This window comes from Pteropus vampyrus, unplaced genomic scaffold (assembly GCF_000151845.1).
Source record: "Pteropus vampyrus isolate Shadow unplaced genomic scaffold, Pvam_2.0 Scaffold19, whole genome shotgun sequence".
In the NCBI taxonomy this organism is placed as follows: Eukaryota; Metazoa; Chordata; class Mammalia; order Chiroptera; family Pteropodidae; genus Pteropus; species Pteropus vampyrus.
Genome location: NW_011888800.1, coordinates 7,346,792 through 7,370,134, shown reverse-complemented (window position 1 = coordinate 7,370,134; position 23,343 = coordinate 7,346,792). Strand labels below are relative to the sequence as shown.

Genomic DNA, 23,343 nt, shown 5'->3' with positions numbered 1-23,343 from the left:
ATGAAAATACTCTGTAAGGTATGTATGGATGGACTGATGGATACGTCATTATACATCAGTCCAAACTACAGAAGGTACAACAAAAATAGTAAACTCTAAGGTACTACTATATGGACTTGGGGTGATTATGATATATAAATGCAGGTTCATCAATTCTAACAAATGTACCAAACTAATGGGAGATCTTGACAATGGAGGAGATTGTACATATGGAAGCAGAAGGTTTATGAGAAATCTACCTTCCTCTTAATTTTGCAAAGTTTGCTGTGAAACTAAAATTGCTCTAAAAAGTCTGATTAAAAAAATAATAAATAATGCAAGATCAAATTAAAAAGACAACAGTATATCATGCTATTTTAAAATGTAATAACTGTCAGCCTTTTTTTTTTTTTTTTTGCCAGGCAATTCATGGATTAGGATGCTCATAGGGCAGTAAATTCTTAACTATTAGCTATAAATAAGTTTACTTTGAATCCTTTCTGTGCCTCATTTGGATAAATTTCATGTCACTTATGACATTTCTTGGGGGTCATTTCTTTTCTTTTCCTCAATTAATAGAGTTGTCTACATATAAACAAGAAACAGTAACGCATGATTAACAAAATTCTAAATTTAATGAATGAAAGATCCTCATTCTGATAAATCATCTAATTTGCCAACAATTCTGAACCCTGAACCCAACTGATATTCATTACAGAAAAATGAGCTGCTTTTTTAGCGGCTTACATTTATCAATGTCTAAAGTCAGCAGTCCACACAACCAATATATTAAATCCAAAATCTTTCTTATCACCAAGAACAGAAAAATTGTTACCTACCTTTCAGAAACCTCTTGCTTCAACTGTGGAACTTCAAGTGATGAAGCAATATCCATGAAACCAAGGAAGTCTCGATTTATATTAAGGGAAGGCTTCTCCAAACCTTTGCCTGATGTTTCATGACCCCTAGATAAAGGATCCGAATCAGTTAGCTGTATCTCTGACCCCTCACCTTCTATAAGACGGACCCGCTGACCAGGAGAACTAGTAATACTATTCCCTTCTTGGTCAGAGATGTTCTTTTGCTTTCCATCTCTCTGGGGCTTACTATTCAGCCCATCATCCCGGAACCCTTTAGCAAATGGATTGTAATCTATTTTCAGCTGGGTAATCTGAATGTTCTGATATGCTGTTACTGCAAAGAATTCAGTCTGTGGGAAGGTAAAAGTGTGGACACCAGGGCCATTTAATTGTATCACTTCCGTAGCCTTTTCTGCAGGTACCAAATGAAGCCTTGGCAGGTAACGATGCATAGAGTGCAAGATGATATGCCCTTCTTGGTCTAGTGTATTGTTGGTAAGTTTGAGTTTATAGAAAGATACAGGTTGATGCATCCAATAATGACCTGTAGAAGGAGATTCTGGATGAATAAAAACCCTCCCCAAAACATGGGGCTCAGCCTTCCCACTGGGTTCCCACCAGCGACCATTCCACTTATAACGATGGTTATCCACAGGAGATATATCCATGACAAGGATATACTTCATATTTGAATCTAAACCTGTTATCCAATAACGACAGTATGGAAACATGCGTCTTCCCTGCTTGGTCAGAATCATCTCTGTGCTTCGATGATAGAACTCATTCCACATACTATTGTTATCCAAGGTGACAGTGATTCCTCCCACAGTACAATCAGCTGGAAGGCAAATCTTCCCTTTAGATTTTCCTGGTGATGACACACTGCTAGCCAAAGCACAGGCATCTCTATTAGTAACCAGAATTCCTTGATCAGTTTTGCCATTTCCTGGCTGTTTTAGAATGACAAAGAAGGTAGGTGCTGCTCCTGCCACTGTCCCACCATCTTGATTAGCCAAAATAATTTGCTGTTTCTCCTCCATGATTCCAGTGGGAAACTCAGTAGTAAAATAACTGTAGTCACCACATAGTCACAATGGCCTTCCAGCCTAAAGAACAAACAGGAAAAAAAAAAAAAACCTTCAATTAAGTGAATATTTATTTTTACAAAAGTATAAGATTGATTATGTTATCCCCAAACTATATTACTAAATTCTTCTAAAATGTTGCTTCTACCTTTCTCACAATCACTGTAAGGATAGTCACTCTAGAATATTTAATTGTTTTAAAGTTCCATTTAATCTAATTAAATCGCTCATATCCCAGCCCTCCAATAACTCACTATAAATACTATAATCTCGCATAAAAATAAAAAATACTTATTTGTTTTAGAAAAACTATGTAAATTGTTTTTAGGAGATTAAATTGGAAGATTATTTACATTTAAAAACAATCCTAACACTTTTATGAATTTTCCGGAATTATGAATTGTTACATATCAACTTCTCCTGGTATAAGTAAAAATAAACAAATTTCCATGTTATCACTGTGCATAATTTACTCTTCATTATGGTATTGGCATGGGTTCATAAAAAGTAAAATGCTACCTTAACTTGATAGTACATACATTTAAAGAAACCATGACAAATTACTGGAACTTACTGGGAAAGAAACAGTTGGCTCCATACTTCAGACCTTATATTGAACAAAATTCCGTTAAGGATCAAACATTTAAATTCCTCCCCCATTCCTCACTGTAACTTTTTAATTCTTAAATCCTGAGAAAACTTTCTGATAAAAACACAAGACCTTTGATAAATTCAACATCATGTAAATTTTTTAAATCTCGCCAAAACTCCAAACAAAATTAAAAATAAATGGCTACCAGGGAAAAGGTATTTGCAACTTATTATCATAAAGAACTCAATTCCCTAATATAAAAAGGGTTCCAACCAATTGAGACGAAAAATCTAATAGAAAAATGGGCAAAAGGAGGAAGAGCAAATGGCTATGAAAATGTATAGTCTTAGCATATGAGAAATACAAATTAAAACCATCCAAAGATACTGTTTTTGACCTTACAGACTGGCAAAAATCGAAGTTTGGTAGGGATACTGGAAAGAGTGTTAGATCAACCAACATACACACATCTAACCAGCTGCTGAGAGTATAAGATGACAGAGTCTCTATATGTAATAAAGGACAACATAAAAATATCAAAAGTACAAATAAGTATATCCTATGGAACAGCAGTTCCTCTAGGACTTTATCTTAAATACACACGTGGGCACACATTCCTGATAAAATGATACAGATTATTCCCTGCATTCCATTATAACAGCAAAAGATTGGAGAAAAAGTCCATCAACGTAGACTGGTTAAATTAACGGTGGTACATCCACAGAGTGTAATATTCTGCGGCTATTAAAAATGAATGAACTTTATGGACTCACACAAAATTATCTACAAGATATATTAAGGGCAAAGTGTTCAAAAAAGAGTTGTTCTAGATTATGCTACCCTTCTCCATAAAGTAAAAAACAAACAAACAAAAAAAGCCAAAGAAAAGAGTATGTATCTATTTGCTTGACACAGACTTTAAAGATAGAAAAGGAACTGCCGGTACTGGCTATATCGAGGGAAAACCAGGTGACTGGGAAAATACATACTGACACTTTCTAAAATTTTTCTTTTGGACATACAACCCATTCGAAAAATAGTTAAACAAAAATATTTAGACGTTATAACAAAAAACAACACATATATTGTATGATTCCACTTACACGAAATGTCCAGAATTAGGCAAATCTATAGAGACAGAAAATAAATTAGTGGTTGCCAGGGAATAAGGAGAGAGGCGTAACTGCTAATGGACATGGGGTTCAGAAACTAAAAACCATTGAAGTGTATCTATTAAAATGGTGAATTTTATGCTATGTGAATTATATCTCAATAAAAAGTTATAAAGAAATCTCAGATTGTTTAGCACATCTGAGCTTATGTGCCAAATTACCTAAATCTTCTACAAGATGTAAAGCTATCACCTCCAATCAACCTTTACACAAAAAAGATGCTACATTAGTACTCCTTTGTAAGTGGGTCAGTAACTTTGATTAATCAAATTTTAGCCACTTATTGGTGCTCCTCATTTTAATTAAAAAGTCTAATTTTACGTTTTATCAGAGCTACTGACAAGCAGCAAAAGCACCTGGTCTAAATTTATCTTTCTACAGAACTTGCGTGCGCGCACGCGCGCGCTGTCTCTCTCTCTCTCTGTCTCTTCTCTCTCTCTCTCCCCCTCCCTCCCCCCCTCCCCCCTCCCTCTCTCCACACACACCCACACCCATACCCACACACCCACACCCCGCCCCCCCAAAACTTAAAATATTTCTAGCCTGAGGATAACAGATACAGGTTTTCTAAAAATCAAGACTTCAGAAAGGTTGGCTATTGTTTCCTATTATGGTTAAATACAGAAAGAGAAACCCACTTCCTAATACTAAAATACTAATGCCCCAAGAAAGGTGAAAAAAGAATCACTCCTCTGATTTGGAGTGTATTTTTAAGAGATAAAATTTAGGGAGATTCTTTTCAAAAGCCGCCTCAGGCTTAAGACGATTAAATGTACTGGTTTCCTAAAACTAAAGAGTTTAGACAACACCTATCAGATATTCATAAAACAAAATTTAAACAGATTTAGGTCACAAATAAAGTGACTTTGTAAAAACAGTAAAGCTTAGAAAACACAAAAACCAGTTACTCCAAATAACTCAATGCAAACTCCTAAACCTGTATTTAGTCCGTGAAGTTCAAAGTTTTGTTACAAATCACCATTTTTGTGAGCAATCATGCTATATTCTCAAGTGCATTTAAATATGACTATGGTGGCAAAGAACTACCTGGAAAAAAATTTTGGCTATTCCAAACCTACAAATAACTTAAAGGGTACAGAATTCTTTAAAATTATCTTCTACGATAGTAAAAGCTTGGTTTTCAGATCATTACAGATAAAATTAAGGCAAAGAAGTTCTAACCAATGCTTTAAAAACCTTAAAAATTAATCCGTGAAATGTCAAAAGTTCAACTGTCAGAAATCGTTTAGTGCTATGGACTGCACTGAAGTAAATTTTATGCTAATTTTATATATACACATTTCAAATTTTTCCTTTTGCCTAAATAATTAAGTGCAGAAAAGTCAGACTGCCCTATTTGAACTCTACACAGGTATCTAATTTAAATGAAAAATGTGTATAAAGACAAAAAAAGTTAAAACTTTCAGACTTATGATTTGTGTAAGGTCTTTTTATTAAGAATCCTCCAATCATGTTATTCCATGAAATGATCAACATGCATAAAACCAAAGACCTAATTTATGACCCAAAAAACCTCTATCTTGACCCATACCTTCTAGGAACAAGGAATTGAATTCTTATTCCATATCAATCTTTACGCACAGATTCCACTTCGCTATAAGCATATAGATATGCTTTTAGGATACTATGTTAGCTTTTCTAATCAAAAGATAGTCAATTCAGCAAATTAAGCTGTTTCAGACACACAATACCATTCTAAAGTCTAAGACAACTTTAATTATAAAAACTAAATATCCTTTAGAAGAGCTAGGTCACTCATGAAGAAACAAAACTCCTTCCAGTAAGATTCTAAAAATACTTTGTATTTGGCTCTCTAAAAGCTTTAAGGAAGATCACAGTTTTTGTACATCTATATAATTTAACATCCCAAAAAAATCACAGTTCAGCTCTTCAGAAGCTAGCATTTATCTGCTTAACTATAATAATGAATCAAAGAAATAAGTTTCGTTGAGAATGGAAAATATATATAAGCAACATTCTGAAAATGTCACAGGAGACAGAGAGACACTTTCACGAAGATTGTTTTCAGGTAAGTAATGTGGCAAGTTCCATTAAAATAAATGTTACAATTTCATAGTCCCTATTCTAAATGTCTTTTCACCAATGACCTTCTTGGGAAATGTTTACTAAAGCGGTGACCCTCACACAACTTACAAAATACACAATTTAGGTTACTATATAGTTATCTAATTCAGTGATTCATGTATTGCAAAAAAAAAAAAAAAAAACCACATCAAATCAAAATTCCAAATCAATACTACTGCTTTAAAAACACAAAATATTCAAATGCTGGTCAATCCATTCTGAATGCTTCCAAAGTTGCTAAAAATAACCTTAACCTTTCATGCAACAAATGCATTACAGTATTGTAGGCACCAAGATGTTAGTTTGTTCCTTAATTTGATCATTCACCACAAGAGTATGATTAAATTACATTACTGAAAAAATCTGAGAGAACAAATTCACTTGAATTTACAATGGGCTCGCACATTTAAAAATCTTAAGAATAGATTTTGGATATAATCAGAAAATATGATAGCAAAGGGTGGCAAAGACAATAAAACCATGTGCAAGTTTTTAATTAAACTTTAAAAATTGAATAAATGGTACTTGTTGTCTATTAGTAAGCACTTACTTCGGATCAGACAATATCCTGAACATTTTATCATCACCACAACCTTAGTAAGGTAAATTTCAAAATATTGTCTCTAATGCTTTAGGTTTTAAGGCACAGAATTGCATTTGCCTAAGATAGTACGCTTTCTTCTCTTCTCTCCCCAAATACTATTCGTTAATGTTGGCTTCCGAGGCACTTTTTACTCCTAGGAATGGTACCTTAACTATAACTACAACTTGGGGTTAGCAAGTTCTCAGGTCCTTAGTAGTTACACAAAAATTTGAAGAACTAACTTTTATGGTACAAATGAACAGCCGCCCTGCCTTGAAGTAATCATGGCAAGGTACCCAGGGCACTGAATTTCCTCAACTCCTAAGCATGTGTTTTCTGTTAAGTAAACTCAATCCACACAACTGCTGGAAAACAGAACGCTACGGTGGCAAGAAGCACTAACGCTGATCCCATACTAGAAACTAAAAGGCCGCCTGCCAGTCCCAGGGAGGAGCAGTCGCCGTCGACTATTAAGGTCCCACAATCACCTCTTTTCAACTGCAGAGGCTAGCTGGCCAAGAACCACGTGAAAAAATGCCGCAAGGAAAGCTCTTCCGGGGAAGAGGAGTCCCGACAGATCACGTGCCGCCGGCCGGAACCCACGGATCGCTCGGCGGGATCCAGTCGCATTCTGTTACCGTGGAGACTACAGAACCAGCCACCCGGCCCTCCCAAGCCAATCCCCTTCCCAGCAGCCGTCACGCCGCCGCCTCCCAGCACTTTCCCTAAAGCCTAGCCACGGCGTCGTGCCCAAAACATAGAGGCAGAGCAGGCAGCGTTTGCCAGAAACTCCGCCACAGAGCCCTGGGGAGCTTTAGAACACACACCGCGGCGAGCTGGTGGGCTCCAGAGTTCTCTTGATCCACGTGTCTACTCTGGTGACGCGAACCCTGGGAGAGTGGTCTTTCCTTAGGAGGTTACTTTGGTTACTCACTGTGTTCTGCCATCAGTAAACCCTCTTTTCTGACCTCCTTCACCCCTACTTCCACCCTAGCCAGGAAGCATCCACAGGGTTCTAAAGGCAAAGCAAAAATCTTCACAGCAAGGCACGACCACTCTCCACTCACTTTCAACCCAGTTTGAAATACCTAACTTCTCCATAATCTTCGCACAGATTCGTCAACTTTAGTGCTGCTCAGAGCGGTTTATTTACGTCCCTGACCCTCCCTACCACTGAGGGCAGTGACCAACTTGACAATTTAACAGAAACGGGAAGCCTCAAAAACAGAAAACTAGCCATAGGCTGCCCCACAGAGGGAAAAAGAAAATAACACCTGCTCTTCCCACCTGTTTTCCCCGCCCTCATTTCGGCACTTACGTACCACCAGTCCTTTGTTTACCAAGTTCTCACTCATATACAGCTCACTTCCTCGCCCTCCTTCTTTATTAAACTCGCAATCCTGCCTCAAACAACTTGCTCAGAAATTACATGCTAGAAGAGACATCTGTACAGGTGTCAAAACGCTGCACACAGTTGCTTGAAAAAGCGACGTCAGCGCCGTTTCCCTCGGAGTTTTGGAACCCAGGGACCAGAGCTCTAAAATACAAAGCGCACAAGCAGAACTCTCAACCTAAAGCCCCAAGCCGGATGGAAGTCGTCACGCAGATCATACCACGCGGTGCGGCACCCCACGCACGCGATCGCAGGGCCGCGCCATGGGTGCGTCCCCGCCCGCCTCGTGGCCGCTCTCTCTGGCGTCGATGTTCCCAGTTAGTTCGCTGCGCGACGCGGAAGTGAGGCCGGGGACGCGCGCGAGGTGACATGCGCAGCCTCGCTCAGGGGACCAAAGGCGCGCGCCAAAGGCGGCCCCGCGCAAGGCTGGGCCTGGCCCGGGCGTGCGAAGATCGCTCAGCGGAACGCTTCTCACGCCGTTCAGATACACAAGAGCTTCAAACTCTAGAAAAACTCCAATCCGGCCAGTACTAAATCGACGCCCCTCACCCAGGCCCGAGAGTTACCGTGCGGGGCGTGGCCGGCCTCACCAGGAGTCCTTCACATCGCGCTGGGGGCGGGTTATTCTGTTCGGTTCGCACACCGTGTGTCCGCTCCAGCTGAAGAGCCTGCGCGCGCACCAAACGTCCACGTCACCGCGCACGCGCTCCTACCCGCTCAGAGCCCGCCGCGCATGCGCAAAAGGAGGCGCGAGCACCACCTCCCTTGCCCCTCCCCCAACACCAGGAGGCCAAACAGCCCCGGAGCAGCGACAAGACCCTTGGGACCCGCCCCTGGAGCTGAAGCCGCTGCCTTTCCGGGTCCCAGCAACAGAGAAAAGCCTACTGAAGCTTCCAGAATCAAGAAAGGCGAGGCAGGAAGGAGGCACCCCAATTCCCTCAGCCTCGCACACGAAGCCTTCGTGAAAACTGTGAAACCTTTGCCCGCAGACTTTCTCAGCTATGCCTTCTACCGTTTCCCTCGGGCTCCTTGCCGGCCCCGCCCCTGCCGCGCCCAGCCCCACCCACATGGGGATCCGCAGCCCCCAGGGCTTCTCAAGCCCGTCAAGAGAATCCGAGATCTTTCCTCCCTAAGTGCTCTGGGCTTGGATAGAGCCAGAACGTCGGGAAACCTTGAAGAAAAGACCTTGAGAGACGAGTCTGCAACAACCACGACCCGAAGAACACAAGGAAAGTAGGGAAGAGAACGAAAACCTCACTGCCGACTGGAAAGGGAAGAACTGCCACTAACTTGCCTGATTAAAGAAAAAGATGCCCTGACAAAACAGTAAAACTTAGAAGAGAAAATTTTGCACGATAGAGTATTATCTGAGCTTTTAATACCTTGATCCTGTGTTTTCAATTTTTGTTTGTTCAAGATATTTAAGCTATGAGGTGCAAAGAAAAATAACCGAATATCTGTGTCAGACAGTTGCTGAACTAAGTTTATGGACAGTATTTCTCCCAACCAAACATCAAAAATTATCTTCTTCCCTATACCTTACCAGCCACTCTTTCTTTTGTACTAACACTCTAGTAAAAAGGGAGAATTATTTAAAGTGAGAGGGAAAAGAGGCAAAATAGAAGTAGGTAGTAGAGAACAGAAACTGTGTTCCATGTTTCCAAACTGTTTTTCATTCTTTTAGAATAATTAGCAAGAACCTACTACCTGCTATATGACTAAATACAAAACTCTATGAAGGAGAATGAGGAGGTTGAAAGAAAGAAGCCAAGAGGAGGCTTATCCAACAGGACTGATCTGAGCTGGACTCCAGGCATATGAGGGTCTTTCTCTTCGTTCTTACTTTGCTCAGTGGATATGCCACACCATGGGAAGAAACTGCTGGAATTTAGTATGGACTGGAAAATGTGTATGCTAAAGTTTACAGACTTCAGAAGTTGCTCTGAAACTCCCATTCAAGCACTGTCATGGAGAACACTACCAGTGCAACGAATGAATAAAATACCCAAGACCCTACACAAAACTGAAAATTAACAGTTTCTTTGATACCTTACTCCTCTTCCCTGACCCCAAGAACCTGTTTCCTGCAAGCTGCCTTGTCAGATTCTCCCACTTTACCTCATCCAAGAATGCGTTCCTTTCAAAAGTCCACGGTTTCTTCGTACAAAACTTACATTTTCTGAGGCAGAAATAAAATTTGTGTTGACTTAGCATTAAAGCATCTGATCCCGAAGTGTAAATGACTGGTAACTGGTTAACAACCATGCCTCGTGGTAGGTAGTTGGATCCCAAAAGAGACAAGTTAACACATATGACATGTCTAATTGGGGAATCTGTGAGGACACCTTGGTGGAGAGGACGATTTTCTTTTGCTTCTCTTGCCCTATATCAGGCAAACATTATGAAATGCCAGATACTTTGAAAAACACCACCAAATTTTCAGGATTCAGCACTGGATCTCCTGGTGGGAAAGATAAACTACCAGTAGTTTTTTAACCCATTCCCCATTTGCAGACTTGGGGCTGCAGTGTTTACCCCACGGTAAATTGCGGATTACAGTCTTAATCTTACCCCCAAAGTTTGCCATGAAATATATCACTTTTATTATTATTTTCGCATCGCTCTAATATGTCGATAGTCTTTGGAAACAAATTATTCTATTTATAGCATTCTGTTTTTAGTAGTGGCATGTCCATTTACAAAATACAGTAATTCACAATCACGGAAAATGTCAAATCCTAGAAAACAGCATTCCTACACATGATGTTAACATCGTTCTTAAACAGTTGTTAGCCAAAGGTTCACTTAATGAATCCAATTTATGTATACACTTCTGTTACACTAAGATTAGAAACAAGTTCTGTTTAGAAATAGCTTCAAGAACAGTTTTTATGTTTTATTTTCACATTGAAAACCAGTCAGATTTGCCTCAGCCTCAAAGAGCATGTTTATGTAAAATTAACACTGGCGGCGAGTTGCACTTCTTTCTACTAAACGAAAAATAGGTTAAAGTGGGATCTGCCTAACCCATAAAGGTCTAGAGATGTACCATCAAGAATCTGAGAGCTTATAAATGTTTTTATGTAGATAATCTAAAAATAATAATACTGCCACACCATTTCAGTGGCCCAGTTTTGGTTTAACATCACGCTACTACCAAATAACTTTTTTTGTTTGGTTTTTCAAGTGATCTCTCAAATGGTTATATTCAACTTTGAACGCAGTTTCTCAAATTGGGGTTCTTGGTTATATTTTTTTTGGATATATATACACACAAATGTCTTCTTTTTAAAGGCATCCTTATATAATCCAAGTTTTAAAAATGCCAAGCTAACTACTAGAGTCGATGCTCCTGAGTTTTACCTTGCTATCAGAATTCTCTTCAGTTATAGCATACCCTGTTCGTCCAACCTAACACAAAAATCCTTCCCTTGGTTTTCCTTGGTTGAACTTTCAAAGAGATTAAATATTAGGGGTCTGGGGACTGAAAAAGCATGAAATATAAACAATCTGGCCTAGAAAGTCAGTTTTGATCCAAGATTGCTCTATAAACACACAGGCCCTATCCCATTTACATGCACATTTTTCCCATTCAACGAATATTTGAGTGCTTTGTATATGCTGAGGACAGAGGAAAGAATGCCACCTCATGCACTGATCAGATGTCTACACTAGAACCCCAAAGAGCTGGCACAACTTAACAGAATCCACTAACAAGACAAAATATATACCTTATCTAATCTATTTAGATCCCACCTTCCAGTTCTGATCTCTACTGAAGACATAACTCTCTCAAATAACTAGAAGAGAAATGACTTCACTTGTCCAAAGATGAGACCATCAGAACCCATCAAAACCTGAGTGTCGTCTTGTTTACAATATCTTTATTCAATACAATAAGACCGTTCTTAAAATAAGAGCTACATTTAGACTGGGTTACAAAAGAGGCTTGGTTTTGTTTTTTGTTTTACAAAAAGTCCTTCACTGGCTATAAAAACTTGTGTGCTACGCAGAGGGAATCATACTAGCTTATATACAACTCTATCTTTGCTTACCATTTAGTACTGCACCTAAAACCAACTCATGTCAATTGGCAAAGTTTGTTGGCCCCAATATCTGAAACTTGGACTTGGGAATTAAAAGTGGCAGGAGTCCTGCCCTCAAGGAGCTAATAATCCACCCAATGAAGAGGTTTATAAATTTCTAAATCAGATACTAATGCTAATAAAAGCATGTTTTAGAAAACATCAAGAGGAGGATAGAAAAAGGATAGATATGATAGAACGTTACTAATGTTCATTAGGAAATACTATTCCATGTTTCTGCCCCCTATCTCAAGACCTCACTATCATGTTCCTTACCCTTTGCCTAAGAAGATCCTCCCAGATGCCTCAAACCTAACTCTGATTCACTTTTCATGCCTAAGTTTAAATATCACTTCTTCAAGAAACTTTCCTTAAACCTCAAGATCGGAAAGGGTCTCCCTGTTAATATGCTCTCATTGTATCCTGTATTTCTTTATAGCATCTACCACAAATTATTTTTAAAACTATGTATTAATGAATGTCTTGCCTGTTGTGCCTAGAACAAAGCAAACACAGAATATTTGTTGAATACATATGAAATCATAGGTTCTAGTTTCCCCAGCAAATAATATCAAATATTGATTAATTTCCAACAATTTGGGATTTGGAAAATAATATATTTAACTATCCTCAAGTTATAGAAACAAACGAGCATCCAGCTTTGGCCAACATTTTTCCAAAAGAGTACAGTTGTAATTAGAAGAAACTAGTACCACTGACTCTTACCCCAAATTATTTCTCCTTAGAGTAATGGATAAATATTGACAGGGCAGATGCTTGAAGAGATAATAATCATTTTCTAGAAAAGTCTAACCTATTGAAGGCCTTTTCCCTGAATGTTACTTAGAAAATCAACAAAGGCAAACAGATTTTTTGTGTTGAAAGAAATGTTATGATTCTATAATCTACCATCTGGTAATAAAAGCAACAAGTTTGTAACAGAGACTGCCATTTGCATATACTCATCTAAAAGAAAAAAGTTAATAAATACAGTATCTTCAAGATGAAAGGACACTTTAGTAACAGTGAATTTGTTTTACTAAGATCAAAAAGAAAAATGTCAGAAATCAGTAAAATAAATGAAGTTCAGAAAGCTATTTTCAGGCTTACAAAATAGAAAATAACAAGTCTAAAAGAAACATAAACAATAAATGTTTTCAACATACTACTAAGCCCTTAGAAGAAATGTTTTATCTAAGAAACATAAAAGGAAGAGAACAGTAAGTTTCCTAACTAAGCCTGGAGCTGCACAGAGATTTAGAACACACATGAGAATGTATAAAAACAGAAACTAGAACTACTGGCCAAAGATGACGACAAGGAGATAGCAAGTAAACTGCAAGGCTGGAATCAGGCAAAAATCAAGAACCCTATGACAAAAAATAGACTGAAAAATCTGTCTGCAAATACATATGACAGAAGCCATTCTTACTTTACACAAAGGGTACCGCTGCCTCATGGAAATGAGTTTCAGTGGTCAGTGGTACCCTAGACTACTGGAACATCATGGACCAGTAATATTTCCCAAAAAAGATTTAGATGACTATTATAAGGTGAGTAAATTTTTATCTTACAAAGTATGTCATCTATTATTACCATTCTTTCTTAAAATAATGGGTATTTGAAAACCAAAATCTAGAGAAAACATATCTCATAATAAATCTTTTATTTTGAATACATTTAGATAAAAAATTTACTACATTGTCCTTATTTGACAGTATACCATTGAAAACTTAGCAGAAGGTATTTAGAATTGACTGCTAGCCATATAGCAGGATTCCTGGATAGCTAAGATGTGGTCTTCCAATAAAAAAATAACACATGATAGGTCTGAAATGGGGTATAAGCTGCCCTGCCAAGAAGTCACGAGTCGGCCTGTAGAGAAGAGGATGTTAGCCATGAGACATCCCAATCCAGACTAAAGGACAGCCACATAATTAGCAAGCTACTTTGAGTACATATGTTTGGGGGACAGTGGAGGTACTGAAAGCAAGATTTCAGCCTTTGCTCTGTGGCAAGATCCTAGAACCTTGGTAGAGCTACATGAGAACAATGTGCTGAAACCAGAACCAAGATCGGACTGAGTAAACCACCTACCCAATCACCGCATACTTAAAAACATAGTGGCTCATGGTGGCAAAGGAAGAGAAAGGTCAACACTTATAATCTATATATAGATAATTTAGATAAGGCACTGCATTCTAATTGCTTGAAAAATCTTTATATTCTCTATTTCAATATTGCTTTTTCCTTTCCTTTAACAGATGTCCTCTACTGTGTAAGCTGGGCATCAGAAAATCGAGGTGGGTGGGGGGGACTTGTTTTATCTTAAAAGTAAACCTAATGGGATTTTAAATATGACTTAAAAATAAACACTATAAAAAGAATTTATAACCTTTACCTTTACTAAAAATGTTAGCCATGATGAAACCACTGGAGGGCAGGGGACACCTGTTAAAGGAAAAAGCGATATTGAAATAGAGAATATAAAGATTTTTCAAGCAACTTGAATGCAGTGCCTTATCCAAATTATCTATATATAGCTTATAAATTATAGATTATAATACAGGGCCAATATTTTTCATCCCAGGATTAGTCTCACCCAACATATTCTGGGTTATCTAAGTACAAGTAAAATAAATAAGGATATGATCAGTTAAATATTTGTTAAGCACTAACTATGTGCTAGACACTGAACTAGGGATAAAGGAATGAATAAAGAAAAGTCCCTTCATGAAGCTCAAGTTCTAGATGAAGAGACAGGATAATCACATTGCAAAACTGTTGTTGGCAATTTGGAAAAAGCCTTTTAGGAACACTGTAGGAACACACGCAGCCTAGGGAATCTAGAAAGGTTACAAAGAAGAGGGGACTTTTGAGCTGGGTCTTGAAGGAGAAATAAAATTAATGAGCGAAAGGATGGCATTGCAAGTAGCGGCTTTATAATCAATAAACAACCACGATAAATTATCCAAAATTCAAAGAGAGGGCTGCCTTGAGAAGAGTAAAATACTTAAGATCAATGGTAGAGTAGGTAAAAGCTGTGCTCACCTCCTTCCAGACCATATAAAAATTACACCTAAATTACAGAACAACCATCATTGAGAACTGCCTGAAGTCTACCTGAAGAGAAGTTCTATAACTAAGGATATACAGAAGAAGCCACATCAAGACACAGAGCAGCTGGTTCCAAACTCATGTGTTGCGGTTAAAAATTGGGAGGGATATCTCAGCTTTGGAGGTCCCCCCTGAGGAGTGAGGGATCCCAGCCTCATAGCAGGCTCCCAGCCTTGGTTCCAGTGCCAGGAAGAGAAGTCCCCATAATTTCTGGCTTTGAAAACTAGTGGAGATGGCGGCTGAGTGAGACAGAGGGCTGCTAAAGTCTCAGGCATTTCTCTTAAAGGGTCCATGCAGGGACTTAACTCACAGATGGACTTACTCTCTCAGATCTCCAGCACTGAAGCAGCAACTTGAAAGGCACCAGGGACATATGGAGAAGAAGTGAATTGTCTGTCTTAAGGGTGAGGGTTGGAGGGGCACCTTACTCCCAGACAGAAGTGCTAGTGGAATCCAATGTTCCTATGTTGAGCCCTCCCCCCTCCCAGCACGCAGACACAGCTGGTGCCATTCCTGAGACTCCACGAACCTGGCTAACACAGTTTGCCCCACCTTGGTAATTCCCTGAGACGCCCACTACACCCAACTTGCGGGCCTACTCAAGCCACTTCCAGTGGCTTTTCCATACAAATGGCCCATTCTGGCTCATGTTAAAGACCTTCCTAAAACCTCTCAAAAGTTCACAAACCCCAAACAAGAAGCATCTGGCCTCAGCATACCCTGTACTTCTTGCTAAGCAGCCCCAAGCCCAGCACTAATGAAAGCTGGCCTCAGTTCACAGCTTAGCATCTCCCAGGCATCTCCAAGCCCAGCATAAGTTGCAACCATCTGAAAATCACTTTGTAGCTCACACCAAGTGGCCCCAAGCAGGGCACAGGCAGCAGCTAACCTTGGCCTTCAACAGAGCCCCTCCTAAGGGGTCCCAGAACCAACACACCCAGTGGCCAGCTTCATACTACATCAGAGCACCACCTAACCACACAAATGATAACCAAAAGACAGACTCAGCAGCACACCAGGGTCCTGATAAATTGAATCCCGCTCCATAGGGTCAGCCTTTGCACAATAGCTCCTCCACTGTAGTCACGGGCAGTCCTCACAACCAATTTGCCTGAGGGTCAATCTCTCCCACTGACATGCCAAGAGCAATCAAGCCTCAACTACAACAGGAGGATACACACAAACCACACAAGGGACACCCCTAAAGCACCCAGCTCAGGTGACCAGGGAGACTGAGCCACTAGGCCCCACAGGACACCTACTACATAAGGCCACTCTACCAAGACCAGGAGACATAGCAGCTCTACCTAATACATAGAAACTAACACAGGGAGGCAGCCTACAAGAGGAGACAAAGAAACATGTTCCATATCAAAGAACAGAACAAAACACCAGAAAAACGACTAAATAAAACGGAGACCAGATGTAGACTTCAAAACACTAGTTATAAGGATGCTCAATGACCTCAGTGAGAACTTTAACAAAGAGATAAGAAATATAAAAATGGAGATAGAAAACATAAAAAAGAACCAGTCAGAAATGAATAATACAATAACTGAAATGAAGCATATATTAGAGGGAATCAACTGTAGATTAGATGAAAGAGAAGACTGATTCAGCAATTTGGAAGATAAGGCAGGAGAAAACAATCAGAATAGCAATGAGAAAAGAACCAAAAAAAATGAGGATAATATAAGGAACATCTGGGACATCATCAAGCATATCAACTTTCACATCATAGGGGTACCAGAAAGAGAAGAGAGAGAGTAAGGAATTGAAAACCTATTTCAAGAAATAACAATGGAAAACTTCCCTAACCTAGAAAAGAAAATAGATATACAAGCCCAGGAAGAACAGACAGTCCCAATCAAGTTGAACCCAAACAGGCCTACATTAAGACAGATCATAATTAAAATGCCAAAGGTTAAAGACAAAGAGTGAATCTTAAAAGCAACAAAAGAAAAACAATTACCTACAAGGGAACTCCAATAAAACTGTCAGTTGATTTTCCAACAGAAACTTTGCAGGCCAGAAGGGATTGGCATTAAATATTCAAAGTGATGAAAAGCAAGGACCTACCTACAACCAAGATCACTCTACCCAACAATGCTATCATTTAATCTAAGGACAGATAAAAAGCTTCCCAGACAAGAAAAAGCTAAAGTTCATCACCACCAAACCAGTATTACAAGAAATGTTAAAGGGACATCTATAAGAAGAAAAGAAAAAAAAAAGGATTAAAAATATGAATAATAAAAAGGCAATAACTACATATCTATCAATTAGTTTAAATGTAAATGGAGTAAACAGCTCTAATCAAAAGACAGGGTAGCTGAATGGATAAGAAAACAAGACCCTAACATACACTGCCTACAAGAGACTCATTACAGATTGAAAGAAATACACAAATTAAAAGAGGTGAAAAACGATATTTCATAAAAAAAAAAAAAGGAAAAAAAAGCTGGGGTAGCAATATTTACACTAGACAAAATAGGCTTTAAAACAAATGCTATATAACAAGAGACAAAAAAGGACCCAGCACTTCTGGGTATTTATCCGAAGAAACCCAAAACACTAACTCAAAAAGACATATGCATCTACATATTCACTGCAGCATTATTTACAATAGCCAAGAAATAAAAGCAACCTAAGTATCTATCAGTAGACGAATGGGTAAAGAAGTAGTACATATATACAATGGAATATTACTCAACTATAAAAAAGAATGAAATTTTGCCATCTGCAACAATGTGGATGGACATAGCGGGTATTATGCTAAGTCAGAGAAAGACAAATACCATATAATTTCACTTACTATGTGGAATCTAAAAAATAAATAAAACAGAAACAAACTCATAGATACAGAGAACATTTTGACAGTTGCCAGGTAAGAAGGGACTGGGGACAGCTGACAAAAAGGGCAAGGGATTGAGAAATACAAATTGGTAGTTACAAAATAGTCATGGGGATGTAAAGTGTAGCATAGGGAATAGTCAATAATATTGTAATAACTATGTATGGTGTTGCATGAGTACTGGATATATCAAGATGATCACTTCATAAGTTATTAAAATGTCTAATCATTTATACAAACCTGAAACTAATTTAATATTGTATGTCAACTGTAATTGAAAGAATAGAAAATTCTTTTAAAAAATAATTGTTTAAAAATATCAATTCAAGAGGTAAGACTAGTGTCATGCAGAAGTAACCTACCCTATGAAATGAACTTGGACACTTGGGAAATAGTTATCTAATCTACAATTCCATGATGCTCATGTTGTATACATTGACTCATTCAAACACTACACTGTACTGTCAAATATTTATCAGAGGTATAGAAAAGAAAAACTATAGAAGCATAGTGGAAAAAGGAACTATAACTGAAGTATCAAGAAAGGCTTAGTGTTAAATAAAAGATGTCTAGTAGTTTAAAGCAAAGGAGAGAAGAGCATTCTAAGCAGAGAGAACAGCTTGTCCAAAGGCATATGGTATAAAAGAATATTCATTAATTCCTTGAGTCAAACATTTATTGAACATCTACCATGTATAGATCTTGGAACAGAAGGACAATACATGATTCCTGCCATTAAGAGCTTGCAATCAATTATCAAATAACAAACTGTCACATAACCAATGACAACAAAAAATAAAGAATGCTATTATTATGGCTCTCTGTCCAGGGTGCAATGGAAGCACAAAGAGCAGCTAAATCAGAATGAGAAAGTCAGAGAAGAATTGCCAGAGAAAGTGAAAATGGGTAGAGATTAGCAAGGCATGAAAGAGAAGAGGTAGGGTGGGTATAGAAGAAAAGCATTTCAGACAGAAAGCAGCCTTTATGAAGACAGAACAAGAGATCATATGAAAACAGAGGAACAAGAGAGGGAACACATTCAGAGAGCACAAGGGCTGTAATATGGCTGCATTGAAAAATGCCAGTGTCCTGTATAGGACTGTAGAGGAGCGTAACTACAGGACAAGAAAAGGTAAAGGGAGCCATATTACACAATACCTAAAAAGTAAGAGTTGGGAGTTTCATCTTGTAGAAAAAAAGGAGCTATTCAAGGGATTATAAGAAGACCTATGACATACTCAAACTCAAGTGTTTTAACAAAATTACTTCTGGCCACTAGTTAAGATGGTGTAGAAGATGACTAGACTTGAAGCAAATCAGATTTCTCTCCGCATCCACCTACATAGTGCTCATTTCAGAAACCCAAGTTGTTCTTCACACATTCCTCTTCTTCAACTTCCCCCTACATCTTAGTCACTCACCAAATTTTCCATATCCCTGACCTTGCACGTGACATGCTCTCAAAGCACTGTATACCTACTCTTACTAGAACTTACCACGGGTTTAAATCTTATATTTCTATAATTCTTTCACTGTCTTCTCTCTCCCCACTCCATCCTACCACCCCTACAAACGACTATAAATTAGGAATTGTACCTTTTTAACCTCTATGTTTTACCCTTAGCTCCAATTATAATACCAGTACTTAGAAGCACTCAACTTAGAATCTATAAGCTTCTCACTTCACTTTGCTGCAAAACAGTGCATCACCTTAAATGCCTTTGTTCTCCTTTTTTGTCGAGCTTGAAAATCTAGAAGTTATCCTTAATTATTTTCTTTCCTACTCTCCTTTATCCAATCAATCATGAAGTTTAGTTGATTCTACCTTCTTTATATATTGGGTCTGATGCTTATCCATTTCCATATTCATTCCCTTAATTCAGGCTCCCACCGTCTCTTAGCTGGACCATTTCGACATCCTTATTACTCTACTTGCTGCATCCTGTTTTCCTCCTTTCCAATGCCACAAACTTTTCCAAAATTTAAATTTAAATATCACACAGCCTTGCTCAAAACACAAAAGGCAAAATATGTCAATTGCCTTTAACATAAATATTAAATATCTTTCATACTATATATCACATCTGTAAAATCTGGCCCCTGACTTCCTCTTCGGTCTCCTATTTCCCACTGACTTTTTACTCATATATTACTCTTGATCCATACAGAATTCCTTCTTATTGCACTGGGCTTTCACGTACTTCTGAAGTTGTACACGGGCTGTGCTTAGAATTCCCATTTCCGGACTCCCCTGGCTGATGGTGTATGTCAAAAAGACTAACAGGTTTCAGAGTATAGGTGGCAATATAGGGTCTATTTCTAGTCCTTCCACCAATTAGCTGTAGGACCTTGGCCAAATTACTTAGTTACCCCAAGTCTCAGTTTTCTCATCAGTAAACAATGATAGTAATATTGTCTTCCTCATTGGATTCTTGTAAGGTTTATGTGTGTAAAGTGTGAAGTATAGTGTCTGGCCCATGGTGATCAATGGATACTACCTATTATCGATGCTAATAATTAGTTATAATTATGTCCTTATCATCAAAGGAAATCAAAGCTAATAAGTATATCATGTTGCATCTCATATAAAAAAATTTAAATTGGTAAGTTTCATTCCACCTCCACTGCTGCAAATTAGTCCTAAATACCAACAGCTCTTACCGAGACTGATACAATAGACCACCTTCCTTTTTTTCCCCAAAGATTCTTAAATTGAACTCTAAGCATTCATTCTAGCTCTTCTCTAATTCATTCTCTACATAGTATCGAGTGACCCTTTCTACATGGAAATAAGTTCATGTCATCTCTGCCTTTTAAAATCTTCCATTAGCTTCTCATTTCGTTCATAATAAAATCTAAACTCCTTAATATGGCCTACAGATTTCTGCATTCACATCATTCTCTCCATAACTTACCATAATACTCCAGGCACAATGACCTTCTTTTTGTCAAAAGCTCCAAACCCTTTCCTACCTCAGAGCCTTTTCATCACATTTTATTTTTGCCTGAAATACTTCCAGTCCCCACAAATCTTTACCTAGTTAACATTTTTTCATCCTTCAGGTCTAAATGCTACTTCTTCTTCAGCAATGCTATCCCTACCCCCTAATCTAAATCCTCTTTCATAGTTCCTTGTTCTATTACTTCATAGCACTTATCAATATGTATAATAATTTATGATCTTTTAATATCTATCTCCTCCACAAACAGTAAAAGCTAACATTTACTACGCATTTTACACATATTAACTCATTTAATCCTAATAACCAATGAAGCGGATACTAATATTATCCACATTTCACAGATGAAACTGAGGTAGAAGTTAAGCAATTTGCTCTAGGTCATAAAGCAGTAAGAGTCAAAATCTGAACTAAAAGTTCACACTTAATCACTATGCTATAAAGTTTGAGAAAACAGAGTAACTATAATTGTTTTGTGTATCACTATACACTTCGGCTTGGTGCTAGATATAAAGCAAGCTTTCACATTTGCAGAATAAACAAATTAGTAAATAATTAAGAGGCAAATTATTCGATTTAGAGGCATAAGAGAGAGGGATAAGAATAAATGGATTAGAGGCAATGATGAGGCATCAATTTTGGACATGCTGAATTACAGGCAGCTGAGGAACATCTTAGGTCACAACTTCTTACCTGGAAGAGCACGCACCTCTAAGGAATCCATGGAGAGGCTTCAGGAGGTCCAGGAACACCTTAAAACTGAATATAAAATTTGGTGTACCTGTGCACTTTTCTGGGAAGAGAGATATACCTTTAACCAGACTCTTAACAGAACATGTAATCCATCAAATATTTAGAAACTATTAGTTTAAGTGGAAATGTCTAATAGGCATTTGGAGATAAAGGTGTAAACTTTAGCTAATTAAAAGATATGATAAGTAACTAAAGCCAGAAATTTGGAAATGTTTTCCAAAAACATATAGAGAATGAAAGACCTCAGAGGATTATGGCCAGAATCCTGGGGAAATAGACATTTAGAGGACAAATGGTAAAAGAAAACTCTAGGAAAGAGGAAGAGAAAATATTGTCACACAGGTAAGCAAAAAATAGGTGAGAGTAGCATCACAGAGGCCAAGGAAGGGATAATGTCTCAAAGAATAAGGAATCAGTCAGCAGGGCCTAATAACCAAGGAGTCAAGGATTGAAGAACAGAAACATGTGTTCTAAGAACTACACAGTTTCATAAATTTGAAATACAAAGTACAGGACATCCAGATTGCCAGAAAGTAAATAGATATCAGGTTTAGATTCTCTCACGAAAGAGAATCATACTGAAGATATAGATGAGAAATCATCAATGTATTTGGAAGAATATATAAAATTGTTCTGGGAAAACACATAGAGGTGGAGCTCTAATCTGGAATCATCTTGGGAACAGATGTCCTACAAAACTCCTAAAACTATAAACAGAAGTCTGTGTAATGTACATATGTCCAATTTTCTGGGGAGAGTCCATAAGTTTTATCAGATTTTCAAAGGAGTTGTGACCTCTTAACCGCCCACTACCACCACCCTCCCCCATAAAAAAAAAAAAAAATGGTTAAGAACCAAAGGAACTACATGAGAAAAAGAAAAGGGTCAGGCTAGAAAGTAACTTTGGAGAACATTGTATAAAAGATACCTGAAGCTTATTAAATAGGATTAACAAATCTAAAGAACTAATGTGTACACAGAATACAGGCAGTCTTCATGGAACTCAGAATTTAAAATTAAATTTGTTATCATATATGCTATGTAAGTATTTCTGAAACTTTTCTGACTATGATTCACAAAGATACATTGATAACCAATTTTCCAATAACCTGGAATGACAATATGGCACTTATTCTCTAAAATCTTCATCTCTCTAAAAACAAGAGGGTAGAGACTGGAGTTTATAAAGAGTGGGTTATTAACGGCTTGTGTTTCTGCTTTTTTATTGTTGTGCATGTCTTCAATAGATATTTCTCTTCAACTTAATTTTTTCAGTTATTATATAAACAATTTTAAGTTATTTTTTCTTTCAAGAACCAAAATTAAAATGTCTTTTGGCTTCCCTACTTTACTAGTTTTATTTCCCCTTGATCTATACCATATCTCACTACTGGAAAAAAGGGGGAAAAGAGATAGGAGGGTAGGCAGATAAGATTACAAGCAAGAACAGAAGAAACACCAAGGTCCCAAAGAGTAGTCATTCTAAAGTACAGGCCCTATAAATGCACCATTTAAGTGATCAGAGTTTGAAAAAGATGGTCAACAGCAGATAGACCAAAGCAGTTCCATAAAGTGGATAAGAAACAAAGATTCTGGAGTCACAGTAAATCTTAACTCTGCCATTTCCTGATTGTGTAACTTGAGAAAATTACTTCATTTTTTTGTGCCTTGTCTATAATTCTTTTGTTTCCTTGTCTATAAAATGGAAATAATTTAACAGTTCCTACTTCAAAGAGCTGTTAAGAGCATTAAATGAAATATAAATAAATGTAAAGCACAGAGAATGGTACATGGGCCACAGAGA

At 37.9% G+C, this 23,343-nt stretch overlaps 1 protein-coding gene across 15 annotated transcripts in view; it reads right to left on the bottom strand.

Moving 5' to 3' along the window:
• MGA (MGA, MAX dimerization protein) overlaps window positions 1-23,343 on the bottom strand; it is a 130,732-nt gene that overhangs the window by 64,971 nt on the left and 42,418 nt on the right. For 8 of the 15 annotated variants that reach the window (XM_011354950.2, XM_011354957.2, XM_011354960.2 and 5 more), the window contains exons 1-2: window positions 8,337-8,479; window positions 819-1,945 (exon numbers count right to left, since the gene is read on the bottom strand). In XM_011354950.2, coding sequence (XP_011353252.1) covers window positions 819-1,879 — 1,061 coding nt within the window. In that variant the 5' untranslated portion in view covers window positions 1,880-1,945; window positions 8,337-8,479. Of the gene's footprint in view, window positions 1-818; window positions 1,946-2,498; window positions 2,737-7,990; window positions 8,259-8,336; window positions 8,480-14,256; window positions 14,307-23,343 lie in introns of those variants that run through there. The other 7 variants (XM_011354953.2, XM_011354954.2, XM_023527778.1 and 4 more) reach the window with 6 other exon arrangements.